This window comes from Electrona antarctica (genome assembly GCF_951216825.1).
Source record: "Electrona antarctica genome assembly, chromosome: 23".
Lineage (NCBI taxonomy): Eukaryota > Metazoa > Chordata > Actinopteri > Myctophiformes > Myctophidae > Electrona > Electrona antarctica.
The window spans coordinates 20,226,097-20,241,868 of record NC_136804.1 but is presented as its reverse complement, the minus strand read 5'-3'; the positions used below and the strand labels follow the sequence as shown (position 1 = coordinate 20,241,868).

General features: G+C 43.0%; 1 protein-coding gene across 2 annotated transcripts in view; it reads left to right on the top strand.

Annotated features, from left to right (window-relative positions):
* LOC306916266 (neural cell adhesion molecule 2-like) overlaps positions 1-15,772 on the top strand; it is a 174,266-nt gene that overhangs the window by 113,109 nt on the left and 45,385 nt on the right. For both annotated transcript variants that reach the window (XM_079494088.1, XM_079494089.1), the window contains exon 5: positions 13,536-13,673. In XM_079494088.1, coding sequence (XP_079350214.1) covers positions 13,536-13,673 — 138 coding nt within the window. The remainder of the gene's footprint in view (positions 1-13,535; positions 13,674-15,772) is intronic.

Below are 15,772 nucleotides of genomic sequence, written 5' to 3'. Positions count from 1 at the left end.
CAGATTAAGTGTCGTCCGAAACCAAGTAGCCTTGAGTGGAAGTGGTTTATAAAGCCCTCAAGAGCGAGTCTGTGCCGATCTAGACTTGATTGCCTTGTGCAGCCCTGCTCTCTGTCCGCATGGAAACCGCGACCTACAAATTTAAGTACTGAAGTATATTTAATAACGGTTCTGTGTAGTTTGCAGTGGTGTGGTGTGTCAAGGAAGTCCAAACGGAGAGTTTCTCTTTGTCTTAAAAGTCGTATCCAAGTTTTATTGAAAGAGGTACGAATGCAGTTTTACAAGGCAGTTTTCGGGAACAAAGGCCCTTGGAGTCACACGCACACGCCTATTCAAATCAGCTTAGTACGAGTGAGCACACCATAAGAACGAAAACATGTAGTCTATATACTAATGCAAGTTTAAAACTCCCCCCCCTCTCATGAGGGTGGGACTTGTGTGTCCTTACTTACTTACTGGCCAATCAGTGAGCCAGGACTGTCATGTAAGGTTTCCTATGAGAACTTAGCAACAGATGAAACTATACCAATATGAATGAATGTACCATATAAAATATACAGAACATTATTTAACACCTGCAATGAAATTGTTAGACTGTATTCTTGACTCTAGATGCATATTTGACAAAGATACGTTGCATTCATGACAGACAGGACAGACAGATAGAGCAGAGCAGAGCTTGACCTAAGACATGCCATGCAGCTGTTATCTTATGGATGCATCTAGGGTAAGGAGTTCACGCAGACCCCTGTGGGGTTTAATTACCCCCTCTGTTTCTTCAAGCCTAGTTGTAAATAACTAAGCATAATCTCAAAGGATCTTACCGTGAGCCAGTTGCCACAGATTGCATTGTATAGAAAAACAGCTGTCTCAACTTACGCTCTCCTCTTGTGTGCAGTCTATGCACCTAGCTGTTTAATAATATATCAACTGATTGATATATATGTGTCCATGTCTATAATATATCCATCACATCCTCCCTCAACAGGCTCTTACGCCTGTTGCAATACAATTACAGGATCAGAATTCATAACCTTCCAAATTAATTTTTCCAAAAATAAATCTTTTTTTTTTCTTTTTTCCAAAATGCAAAATTAATCATTAAACCATAGTTTGACGTGACACGTCCCAATGTAGGCCCCCCTAGATACAGGAGCATTTTGTTAACTACCTGAATTGTATCAAATTAGAACAGAACAAACCCCATCTTGTATGACAGGCCTGAAACTGAAAACAGAAATTAAACTCCTTCTTTAACTGAAATCCTATTTAGACTAAATCAAATTCCTATACTGATTAAATTCAAATACCTGTAAATGAAAAGTTAACACTTAAAACATGAAAAAATGGATTAGACAACGAAAATAAACATCTCTAACAACAGTACTAGACCAGTACCTTGTTAAATCTACTTGAGCTGTATCAGCACAGAAAACAACAAACACAAACATGAAAACATAACATCTTTCAACATTAATCAAAAACAACGATTCTTTTTTTTTTTTCCATGTCACAAACTGTTCAATCGGACGTCCAACGCGCGGTAGGAAATATCCCACAATTATTTTTTCGCCTATAGAATAACAACGCTTGGAAAATCCTCCTTGATTCTCAGAACTCGGCATAGTTTGCATTGACTGATGATGGGACGTAGATCTCTTAGGTTTGGGGCGGGGGCAAAAGTGGACTGTAGTAGGCAGAAGACAGCAGAATCTCCTTTGAGCATCACAAGGCTCTGATTCTGAATGACAGCTTATTGCTTTAGCCATGTCAATCATGACAGCAGAAGCATCAAAACGCTCCCTTCTCCATAGCAGCAGGAGAACAACACTCCTTTCTCCAGTGTGAACATAGGAGATCCTTGTAATCTCGGCTGCAGAATAGTGGTCGGGTTGACACCTCTCCGGCTATCTCAGTGGCCGTGAAGGTCACCTGCTGTGTTGATCTGACGATAGAGGCTAGGCGAGAAGCATTCTGTTGTGATGGCAGCTGCCGGTTGACACACCCCCCTGGATGCTGTCGGGTTGCCACTCCCCCTTTTTGGTGCTGTCAGATGTCAGTTGTTGACACGCCCCTGGAGCGGGAAATCACTCCGGTGTAGATGACCAGAATGGAACCCTCTCCCATGTCCACCTATTAAAGGGTGACATGCAGCCTTCCTCCAAAGAAAGTTAGAAGTCCCTCTCAAATCATGCGGTTTGAATATTAGTCATCCATGCAAAAATCAAGAAAGTGTGTTATAACATATTAGTCCTCGTTTTGACTTTCATTTATATACCTCCAATGTAATTTAATTCCCCTCAAAGCACCAACAACTCAATTGCAAATCATGGCATGTTCCCTTTGTTATTTTGACAACCCTAAAACAATTTAGTGTGACTTTCTCTGACATTAATCCCACTGTTTTGTATTAATCTCTCTTGTTCTGGCATGGCAAAGTGTGTATTAACCATGGTTTTTGAGAGAGAGATTACATTTAGACTATGTTAAATGCAAGAGACTTGACCTCTATAATATAAAGTGTATATAGTATAAAATAATACAACTCCCCCCTTTTTCCTGGGAATTCAACATCCCCAGGAAAACACAGAGAAAATAACCAACACGCACATGCTACCCCTCATGACCGAACAAACCACCTATATTGAATCACAGACCGTCATCATCGCCCACTAAAAATCACAACTACTTAGCACCTATAACAAAGTAAAATTTAAGAACACAAAAGGATGCAATCTCCAACCACAAAGATAAAAGAAAGTGAGCATTTTTTTTTTTTCAGTCACCAGTTTGTCACCTCACCATGAAAGGGAAGGGGACGGGTTTTCTTTTCTTGTACAAGCGGTAAAAATAACACTTGCCCCAATGTTAATGTCCAAAAGAAAAAATCAGCAGCCTTCCCAGAAATGTCAAACAAAAATAGACGATCAATGACTGACACACGTTACCTCAGCCGTCATAGTTGTAGTCCACAGATCTCCGCCCGGTAGACTTGAGCCGCAGGAACTCTTACTGAGGGTCAGGTGGTGGCACAGGCCAACCACGACAGGTGCGCAACGGCTGGACGGGCGCCATCATCCCACGCCATCCAAATGACGCTCCCCACGATGGCTGTCCCTGCCAGGAGCCGGGCGGCAACTGTACACAATACCGCTCCACATGTGACAAACTACCACATCTGAAGCAACCTTGGTATCGCGGCTTGGGACCACGGCGAAAACGCTGACGAGGCTGGACGTCTCTAGGAAGAACAGAATGGTTGTCGAGCAATGGAACGTCATGTGGCCCCACCACCCTGAGAGGTGCCTGAACGACTGGTGGACCGTTCTGAGGCAGCGGGGCTGAGTCCACTGCACGGGCCGCTAATTCCTGTTGAAAACATTGTAACTGTCTCTTATGCAACTGCCTTATCGTCTCCTCATCCTCACGCTGCTGGGAGACTATCTTATCACGAAACAAGCGGACATAATCAACGATGCAATCCTCATACATGGCAGATGACATAACAGCCAGTCCTATCACAGTCTTCAAGGCGGTCTGCACACCCTCAGGCAGGCCTTGTTCAATTTTCTCTCTCAGAAGAAACTCGGCCCTGACGCTGGGTGGGTGACACCCAGCGACGTCCGCCATTGCCTGGTACGCACGTCTAACAAATGTCAGCGGAGGTTCTGTAGCATCCAAAGGAGAGAAAACAACATCAGAAGGAGAGAAATCATCAGAAGGGCGAACATCCTTACGATTCCGTTGCTTTACCATCCACACGTCCGTGGCCTCAGGACCCCCTCCCAGAATCAGTCCACCACTTCCGCCGTCCGGTCGTTGTGGCACCGCGATCGTTGATGCGTCATCCGGATCGGGGCTAGAAAAATCTAAGTCACGTGCATCAAAAACGCAGGCTCCTCCATCAGGAGAGCGAACGGATGTGGACAGGGTGTCCTGTACTGGGGACCCATCAACGGATGTGGACAGGGTGTTCTGTACTGGTGACCCATCAACGGATGTGGACAGGGTGTTCTGTACTGGTGACCCATCAACATGACATTGGGCATAAGCCTCACACATTTCCTGTCCTCTTTGGAGAAAGAGATCCATCATCCTTCGTTCTGCCCTAACCCTATGCTCCAGGACCAGTCAATAGTCCTGTATTCGTACGTTCAAGGCATTGATGACAACTGGAGAAAATACGCTATCCTGTGGCCATGGGCCAGAAGGGCCCCATAAGTCCCATTTAGAGTCCCATTCAACCAAAATTGAAGTTAATTCGGCCATCAGTCCATTTGGTTGGGAGGAGCATGCGTGTGTATGTGACCCACTCATACTGGAGCGGTATATGGGCACACCTTAAGGTCAGAGAATATTGAATTACAATTATAGTCACTTCTATCGCTACTATAAGCACCCACAATTGTCCAAAAATAACCCCCCTGTGATGCAAAATTACCCCATATATTAGTTGTCAAAACCCTAAAGGAAACACACTGATTCACAATGGTCAACCTGAAAACCAGTTATTAACGCGGTTATCACAGGAAGCATGTACACCGTGAACTGTATAGCTATATACAATTCACACGAATAGATACAAAAATATGTATCTACAGGCGGAAACAAAAGCAACGAAATTTAGGTGTTCAGAGACAGAAACCAAATCAACCTATTATAAAACTCAAATATCCTCCTATAACATAGTGTAGTGAAAAGGGTGTCATTAACCGGAAAATCACAAATGCAGTGACTTCCCAAAAATCCTACTGTGTATTAGTACCCACAATAGCCCCCCTTTAAACTTAAACTAAGTCAACAATAAACAATACAAACCAAACAAATTGTTAGAACATGTCACACACTGAATGTTTCAAGACAAGGTTACCCTGTGAGTTGAAACTGGCAGAACAACGTCTAGTCATGTAACAGTCATGCACCATCACCCATGCAGGTTAATAGAACTCGAAAACAAAAGATGGGGCAAACTCCCTACACTAAAACTCACGTATATCCAAATGGACTACCAAATGGTTTTACTTTTAAAAAGAAAATCGTGAGTAGGGGTTTAAAAGACTAACTATAATTACGGGCCAAAAATGTGTTACAAAAAACGTGGTAGGCTATATCATGAATTAAAGTTCTCAACGGGCCCAAAAATTATGGCCCGGCCCTACCCTACCCTAACTGGGTCGGCCCGAGGCTCGGCCCGACCCTAACAATTACCATAATGTTAAGCCCGAAGCCCGACAAAAGCCCGACAGAAAAAAAAGAGAGAGAAAAAAGCAGCGCGACGCGTTGTGAGCTTGTAGATCGGCGTTGCGGCACAGCGGCGCCGTGTCTCAGTGTGAAAGTGAGAACGGAGATCAACGGATTTATCGAAATAAAGGATGTATGTAACTCACGTTAGAATAGGCTATTAATGTTCCATAACTTCCATTTCAAATCATTCTAATGGATTCCATACAGTGGTGGTGGTGACTGACTGGTGAGTAGGCTAAACACGAATAGCAGCTGCAGCTCCCTCCCTTAGTTTCCTCTGAAGTGAAGTTGCTATACGTGTAGCGTGTAGTTATATATCACCATGGGTCGTTTGGTTACGTTGATTAATAATTAGGTTTTATTTATCGCAGCCAGCTGGGTTAACGAGACTCAGTGCAACATGACGAAAACCTGACGCTTCTTCAGCTGTGATAATCCGATTGATTTTATAAAATATTTAAGCATATGGCAACTTGGCAAGTTAACTGGTGGTTAGTAGCTCCTTTGGTGCGCAAACCAGAGGGAAACCAGCGGTAGCAAGGCAAGCAAGCAAGTCTCACACCATTCACTGTTCTCTCTACTGTACTGCCTGCGCGCAGTGCAGGACTGCGGGGCAGGCTGCAAATTTGCAATTGCTGCTCTGGCCTCGTACACACATGCCGGACGGACATGATCTGTTCTGTCTGTGTTCATGGCCGCCTCAAGCTCAATGCTTTTCCAATGGAAGTCACGTGGTTCGACATGTGTGTAAGAGGCCTCTGAGTCTGAAATGCCAGTGCGATGCGACCCCCGTCTCCAGTCCTCCTCCTGTCACAAGTGAATCGACTAGCGCAGCCCTCTTCATAATAAATACATACAGTACAACACAATAACATTACACAAATAACAGAATTGCTATTTTTATTATAATAACACTCTTTTAAAAAAAGAAAGAAAAAAGAAAAAAATCGCGGAAAATCACCGAGCCCGAGGCTCGGCCCGGCCCGACTAATTAGCATAATTGTTTGGGCCCGGCCCGGCCCGAAAACGTCGGGTCGGGCCGGGCCTGGTCGGGCCTGGTCGGGTTCGGGCAGAGTTTGAGAACTTTATCATGAATAGAGTATTGACCGGCCTCCTAAAAAATGTACACTATAAATTCAAGTATACACACCAAACACCTGGGAATATTCCTACCAGTTGTTCAAAATTAAGACAAAAACTTTGTCAAAGAGAAGGCCGTTCCAATACTCACCCATGTATTGTCCACCACGCATGCAACTGAAAGAAATAAAAACTGAAAATGTTACTACTTCATCACCTGAAAAAAGAAACAATTAACCTACGATCAATCCATCCTAGCAACAGATTCACTTTATAAAAATGTAAACTGTCGAGTACAGCCACAGAAATGGTATTTATAATTAATAACGGATTTAATAGACATGTGTATCTGTATCCTGCAAACATTTGAGCTAAAGGGAGTTGTAGTCATATCCCCTGATTCCGAAATCATCAGTAACAGAAGAGAACAACTACAAGGCCCACAGATAATATAACCTGGTCGCCAAATGACGACTCACTCTGTTGTTACTATTGTATATTTGCACAAGACGTGCCCACGAACGGATTACAGATTGACGTTTGTCAACATAAGGACAAAGAACCCACTATGTTGTGGAAATGACTGGTACATCCTACACATGAAATACATTGCCCCTCAACCCCCCTCACAGTAACCCTCAAATGAAATTTCAACCACATGTCACAGTAAGGTGACATGAAAGATCTCTCAGAAAGAGATGAAGGAAACATTGTAACAATATGCCATTTAGTGGTCAAAATATATAAAAATATTTGTCAGCTGGTATGCTGAATGTCATCTTACTACAGAAAGGATGTAATAAACCTAACTATAGTAAAGATCTTTGAACAGGGGTAGCCATCTGTTTACTGTAAATAGCCCCCCAATAAATTTGCTCACAGCTCACAGTGGGTCTTTTTAAAACAAAGGAGAGGAGATAGCCCTAAAGCTCTCTTCACCTGAAACATAGTGTTGATTCAGGGCGATAGCGATCCCCCCTCCTTCTGAAACTAAACAAGTTATTTATTGAGGGTGTAAGGAAGGGATTTTAGCTCTCTCCCCCTCTTTCCCTAAAAGCACATTCCGTCAGAGCATGCTAAAATTGTCATTGCAATTCCTCACACGTAGCTCTGTATGTATTCGCTCATTTAACTATCACTCTTAGAATGGCTTCTACTAGCAATATTTCACCGGACATAGCTAGAACCTTTTTGAAGTAAGTCTAGTAGGAAGTACATTCAATCATTCATTCACTCACACAGGACTCCCACAGAGTTGATTTAAATCACTACCACGGTTCAGTAGTACTATTTTCCAACTCTTCAAACATAACCACTTCACACACACACGTATAACTTCACCCGTGGGACAAGGTAGAAGGACAAGGAATCAGTCCACTGTACTCTGTCCCATCTTGTGTGTGTGTGTGTGTGTTGACCCTCCGTTGCCTCAGTCAACACGTCACCACAGGTGGTCTATTCCGAGAGCATTCCTAAGTAATAAAAGGTCCCTGTCTGTTATATGACAGGATGAACTCACAGCTATTGTAAGCTTTAACAGATTGTTATCTTAGGCCATCTTTAGTGACTCCACAGCTAGCCTCTTGTCAATTAATGCAACCAGCCGTTTGAGTCTTAAAGATAATTGATTGATTGAAATATTTATCAACAGTTTGCAGAATTACAGTACCCTTCAAGCACAAACTCAACCCAAAGGCCGCTAACTGTGAGTGGACAGCTTACAAGAGGGTCCACCATTGTTCAATTCATCAAAAAATATACTATACTGCATGGCCTAACTGAACCAAACTTTTGTTTGTCGGTGAAGCCATCCTTACTGTGCAGAGCTATGCATGTCTCCTGGCTGGCGAAAATTGTTGCACAGCCCAACACCCATTCAGTACACACTCAAGACCGCACCACTCAACTAAAAAATGGTCTGATCATAATATTCATTCTAGCAATTATTTTCACCCGGGTTGGATAAAAATAATATGTAGAAAAGAATGACACAAAAATGTAGCCTACTCATCTTTTCGTATTCAAAATACAATTTTCAAACAAACAGATCCAGACCACGTCTAAATATGTGCCCATACACATGCCGTCCAAGTGAATAAATAACATTATCAAAACCCAACAGAATTCATTCTCTGGTCCAGCCAGAAAATGAACATCCTAGATGCCTCTAGACTGTTTTGTTCCTTCAATGAATACTCAACACAGACAGACAACATCCACAAAAGCACACATAAAGAGTAATCTAAAACCATTTTTAACCCTCGTATTTCGTATACAGACATATTGCAATGCCTTAAATCAATAAAAATTCTAACGACACCTCCCCCCATTTGAGACATGAAACCTCTCCATGTATCAATAACATGCAGCCTCAGCCACATATAGGAAAGATAAACAGGATTCTGGAAAGATAGACAGGATTCTGTCCACCATAAGAACAGTGCCCAAGCACCGGGCATCACCACAGGTATAAGCCACCCATAAAACATTCAATCACCCATACGGACAGACATACACAGACACCCACAGCCCCAGGCACGCACATACACGCATCAAAAGGCTAGTTTGTCAAGCCAAAGACAGAGGAAACGAGTCAAACGACCCATGGCAGCACCAGAACACATGCGGTCACGTAACCCCAATAACGTCGATTAAATCAGAAATAAAACTGATCCACCTCAAAGGAAACGTCATAATTTCCCAAGGAAAACGGGAGCGAAAGAGAGGAGTGCACGCACACGCACGCGCACGGAACGGCACAAGGGAGCAGTAGTTGCTGACAGAAAGAACAAAAACCACGCCCCTAGCCAACCCAGAACAAACCCGCTCACACACCGGAAGTATGAGGAGACTGTAAAAAATAAAGAAACGCTCCCGAACGGGAACAAAGACAGTACGGCCGCCGGATAGCCAGTACTCAAAGAGCCGCAATGCCACTGGGAAAACCAAAATGGCCACGAAGAGATATTAACAACAAGATGAGCACATCCAAATGAGCGCCACCCAAATGATACAAACAGCAAAAATAAATCAGCACGCTGCACGTCCCACCCAGGCCTCACAGGAAGAGCAACCATAAACACAATGAAAAGCAAAGCGTAACCTAATCGAATGTAAGACGCACGTTTAGTAATGCAGAAACATTTAAAAAAGCGAAAAAAGATCCGATTCCTGGAAACACTTGCTCCTCATATAGGTTACCCACTCCCCCAAAACAATACGCCCAAACGTGGAAAGCAGTACGCTGACAACAAATCATTGGCAAAAGTGTAGCAACAACATAACATCGCCATACTTTACCTGTCCAGACCCTTGTCCACAGAACAAAGGAAATACGACTCTGCCATCACATCCCACGCGATGTTTCAGCAAAAGCCCCTGTACTTTTCTTAAACAAAGGACCCCATACCCCGTCGAGCAGAGACCCCCCACCCCCACTTATACGAAGGTGTAAAACATTTAAACGTACACCCGTGTTCTTCCACATGTCACCGCCAGGAGGAAATAGTGCCAGCACAAAGTGATCATAACCAAACAATCACCAGAAATGCAGGCACATTCCCCCAGCAGCAATGTAAGCAAAAAAACACACGTACACAGCAGTGCGCGCACCTTATGCATCGTATATATATATACGTCACAAAATCTCGGTTTTGCAATACGCTCGCCGGCTCGTCTTATTGGGTCGTGCGTAATCCAGACAATCTCAGAAGAATAATATTAATAAATATTAATATTAATATCCAAAATTTCAGATTCCTATTCCATACACCCAATAACGTGGGGCCTCAGTTTTCCCACTAAACACTTTCGGCTAGCCCTCAGGAATGCACAAAACCGTCCAAATATTGTGCACCCCATGTAATACGAGGACCGCCACGCAAATAGAACGTGGTCATGAAAAACGCTCGCAAACCGCGCGCGCCTTCCGGGACTCCCAGCGGGGTCAGAACAGCACTGCGGCAACTATGTAGTCTGCACGCATGCTACTATCCACAACCCCACCGGTTCCCCGAAAAACGTGTGCCGTTTGAAATCGCTTTAGCCTATAAGGTATATCAGAATCCACGCTCCCCCACAGGGAGCAAAGGTATTGTTCTATATGGCTACGCCATATCTTCTGCACGTTTGGCCAGGTATATGTTTTTATAATGAACCGCCACTTTGACGGCGGAACATTACAAAAACTAGTTTCAACTTAATTGTCGTAAAAAATGAAATTTAAACCAGGGTTTAGGACGAGGTTTTTGCTCGCCCGGCATTTACAGTTAAAATAAAACAATGGTAAATGGAATGCGTTGCCACTGCCCAGCAAGAAAAAGACAAATTCCCGCGCTCTGAGACACCCCACCACTGGCCTATTTGCACAGATCCTGCCCTGGATCGAATTTACCAGGCTCCCCTCTTGAAACAGCTGTAATAATAATTTTTAACTCACCCAGCTCAAGACGAGGGATCCTTCAGCAACCGGGCATCGGCACCATCTGAAGTATATTTAATAACGGTTCTGTGTAGTTTGCAGTGGTGTGGTGTGTCAAGGAAGTCCAAACGGAGAGTTTCTCTTTGTCTTAAAAGTCGTATCCAAGTTTTATTGAAAGAGGTACGAATGCAGTTTTACAAGGCAGTTTTCGGGAACAAAGGCCCTTGGAGTCACACGCACACGCCTATTCAAATCAGCTTAGTACGAGTGAGCACACCATAAGAACGAAAACATGTAGTCTATATACTAATGCAAGTTTAAAACTCCCCCCCCTCTCATGAGGGTGGGACTTGTGTGTCCTTACTTACTTACTGGCCAATCAGTGAGCCAGGACTGTCATGTAAGGTTTCCTATGAGAACTTAGCAACAGATGAAACTATACCAATATGAATGAATGTACCATATAAAATATACAGAACATTATTTAACACCTGCAATGAAATTGTTAGACTGTATTCTTGACTCTAGATGCATATTTGACAAAGATACGTTGCATTCATGACAGACAGGACAGACAGATAGAGCAGAGCAGAGCTTGACCTAAGACATGCCATGCAGCTGTTATCTTATGGATGCATCTAGGGTAAGGAGTTCACGCAGACCCCTGTGGGGTTTAATTACCCCCTCTGTTTCTTCAAGCCTAGTTGTAAATAACTAAGCATAATCTCAAAGGATCTTACCGTGAGCCAGTTGCCACAGATTGCATTGTATAGAAAAACAGCTGTCTCAACTTACGCTCTCCTCTTGTGTGCAGTCTATGCACCTAGCTGTTTAATAATATATCAACTGATTGATATATATGTGTCCATGTCTATAATATATCCATCAGTACCACCACAAATAAATGATAAATAAACTGCTCCTAAACAATCTTTATCTGATGCAGAATAGACAAAGCTCCAACTGATGCTCTTTATTTACCCCACCGTGAAAAACTATAAATGAAACCACACAAACAAAACAACTTTTAACACAATTAATTTATAAACACCATGGATGTATAGACCAATTATTTGTTTACAAACATTGGGACTGGGCGCACGGGTGACTGTTTCATGTAATCAATTCCCAACAGATCTCCAAACCTGTTGTTTTGGGGAGCGCTGGTTTCAGTCCATTCAACCTCCTCTTGTGAGTTGGCTAGTGAGGTGCACCCTAGGAGACATTTATACTTCAAAGCCCAACAGTATTGCGCACAGAGAACAGCTGATATACAAGCTCACATCGCATCGCAGATGCGACTGTTGTGAGCGTAGAGGTCTGCGTGAGCGACACCATCGCAGGACGAAGCATAAATTATACTTGATGGACTGCAGGTGCGCGTGCAGCCGTGCACAAACAGGCACTGCTGCCGTGTTCATGAGCGCACCTCCCGTTCTTATGACAGCGACTGGAGGTGTGGTTTTGAGGACAACTGTTTTGAATTGCTATTATTGTTCACACACAACAGAAACCAAGGACTATATATTTCAAGGGCGAGAGATCACAATAAAAATCCTAATCATTCTTCCTCCACACTGGGAGAAAAACAGCATCTGAAAGTTTGATGGGGCATTTTTTACACGTGAGTGCAGTTAGAACTTTTCCATTGCATCTTATGAGAGGTGGTGTTCTTCTTCTGCTGCCTTTATGCACACGCATGCTGTTTCTTATCAGTGTGACGTCGTCTGATAAGGCGTCTATATGTCCTTTTTGACAATCACGCTGTATTTCCTTTTAAATGTCCATATTAATGAAATCCACATGTCACACAAACATACACGATGCAATGCAATATAACTGCACAAACAAAATAACTGGAATGGCATTACGGTAACCATGGCAACGAATGGTGTCTGTTTCCTGTTTCTGCACAAGGAGGGCGAGTGCATTTCCAAACTGTTTTTTATACCCAGCACCCTAATCAAGGGAACTTGATTCAGCTGGAGGGGCACTTCGTGACGAGGGAACCTCCGTTTCAAAAAGGGCCCTAGGGCAGTGATTGCCTATAGGGAAACCCAAAATTATCATAATTGAACTGGGGAACCTCCACCCTGACACAAGCACTTAGAATTGTAGGCATTACATTTAGTTTGACCATTGTATAGTATAGTTTGTTGATTCGTTTTGGTGCGGTAATGGTTTTATTTAAATTTTTAGAGGTATTAAAAATGCTAAAACTGTTGGCTTTAACGCTGCCGTGTCATTGTTTTCCGACAGCACATTATTCCGACGGCGTGTTGGTCCGACTCGTCCCATTACTAACCCTATCCCTAACCGCATGCGAAGCCTTGTAGTCGGAGTAATGAGATGTTGGAATTATTATGGGCAGTCCCCGGCTTGAACAGATGGCATTTTTACCTTGACAAACAATTTTAAAATATGAAATGCTAAACTCTTGTGTGGGAACGCAATCCCAAGTCACTGACTCATTGAAAAGATGTACATACTGTACCAGCATGCCATTTTATTTTAAAATATTTCCCTGCTTTTGTCTGAGCTCCACAAAAGAGAAACCTCAGCTCAGCAAATAAAGTTGAACGGAAACAATGTTGTCTTGTGGAGGAGATTAATAATGTTCAGAACTTCGGATTCTCCCTCATGTTGCTGTTAGGGTTAGAGAGTCAGTGCATATGACTATACGGTTTTGTATTTGTTCAATATTTTCTGTGTATCAAATGTGCTGTACATAAAGACTGGCATGACTTTACCTTCTCTCTCTCTCTCTCTCTCTCTCTCTCTCTCTCTCTAGGCAGGTACTGGGTCCTGCCCAATAACAACCTTCAGATCGATCAGGTGACCAAGGCAGACGAGGGCGTGTACCGATGCGAGGCCAGCGTCGAGGCGCGCGGTGAGATCGACTTTGTGGACATCGCTGTGGTCGTCAACGGTGAGCCCGGGTTCCACAACCACTCAGTACAGCAAGGGTTCCCAAATGTTTCAGGCTTCGCCCCCCAAAATAAGTCCCCAGTTCTTATAACTGGGGACTCCCCAACATAATCATTACACCTGGAGAGATCCCAAAATAATCATATTAGGACTGGGGACCACAAAACTGGGTGTTCACAAAAGCCTGAGTAGACGATTATTTTTTTGAAAATTCTCTGAAAATTCTCTCAGAAGTAAGCAGTGGTTAAAATGTCTGGAGACCAGGGTTCAAACCTGGGTTAGAACACTAAAGTTACATACTGTGTAAGTAAGAACTGGAACAATGGCAGTGTTTTCACATAGTTTTCACGGTGTAGAAAGCTGTGATTTCACTCTGAAAGTCTCCAGTCATTCATTCTGATCTCTACTGCGCTCCAGCTTGTATTGTGTGAAAATACGGAGTGATGATAATTTTGCACTTATGCTCCACCATTGTGAAACATTGCACTGCTCTCTGCAGACTTAAATATCACATTATTTGTTTTTTTGTTTTTGAGGAACTGAGATGAAAAATGTGTCCAAATGAAACGGGAGCTGTTGGTTTGAACACTGACATCGTAAGCTTCATTTTAGGGAGCTTGGGTGGCACAGTGGTAAAGTCTGTGCCCACCACCACTGTGGTGCATCGGACTTTGTCGAGCGTCTACTCTACACACAAACACAACTGGCCTACGGGCTGTGGGACAGCATCTGTCAGCGGGGAGTTTTGGGCGGTAGGACGAAGGTTCTACGTCCTCCCATTGGGGGCTGCTCACTGGTAGATGGGATACAACAGCAGTGACAACGATAATAATATCAATAGGTGCGGGGAGGAATTAGTTCATATAAAAAGGTGTGAAAGGCAATAAAATAAATAACGTCATTGTAGTTTCTCACATAGTTCATTATTAGTGTGAATCTCTCTCTCTCTCTCTCTCTCTCTCTCTCTCTCTCTCTGTGTGTTATTTCCTTGGATTGAGATTTTCAATTAGTGAAGCTCTGGGCTCTGCGTGTCCTGAAATAAAATCGAAGGGTGTCATTTTCATTTCTCCATTTGTCCTCATTTAGCAGCGGTAAGTGAGTCACCTGAAACTGGTGGAGTGATTGAAATGTGATCTCGCTAAGGCCATAAGCGCCGCACGTCACGCATGAGCGGTCGCAATATTGACTCGGCCTATGTAATTCTCTCCCACTTAATAATGAAATAGCAGCACTACCCTTACCTTACCCCCCAAAAAAAAGAAATATGAATTGCATTCAATTTAGCACACCGCTTGCTTCAGTTCTGTGCAGAATCCAATAAGCTCGCTCAATGAGGCACAACTGATTACTCCAGCCACAACGCTGAGTCACTGCGTTTTACCCAAATGGAGCCGAGTAGACCGCCACATGTCTTGTCAAGTCATTATAGACATTATAGAAGGTATATTATAGATCTATTGTGTTTAAGCCTACAAGTACAAATTAAGTATACATTTTCCAAATCAATGATATCAAACAATGTTTGATATCATTGATTTGGAAAATGTATACTTAATTTGTCCTTTTTTGTCCTTTGTCTGCCTGCCCATCTCTGTTTGTCTAAACATATCTATATATGTTTGATTAATTCATTATAATAGGTATGTAATATCTCTATTTGAGTATGATGGTAGAAGTAACTAATAATCAGACGAAGTGCTCTTCACAGATAGTAATATTCATTTAGATTTGAGAACATTTCTGACCATTTAGATTTTAGAACATTTCTGACAATGACATCGTAGGAACACCATGAGTTGAATTTGAATGAAGTAAATAGATCATCAAACCATCTATCCAGTGGCGTGCACAGACATTTAGAGGGGCAGGTGCTCAAGTTAAAAAAGGGCACCTTGTGCGAAACTTGGTGTTAGCATTATGTTATGCTTTAGCTATTGAAAAATAGCAGATCTACAAGCTCATAGCGCGCCACCGAGTGGCGCGCTGTGAACTTGTAGGTCTGCTATTTTTGAAAAATCAAAAAGGGCACATTGCTAAAAGGGCAGGGGGTGCTCTAGCACCCCCTAGTGTCTATCTGTGCACGCCACTGCATCTATCCAT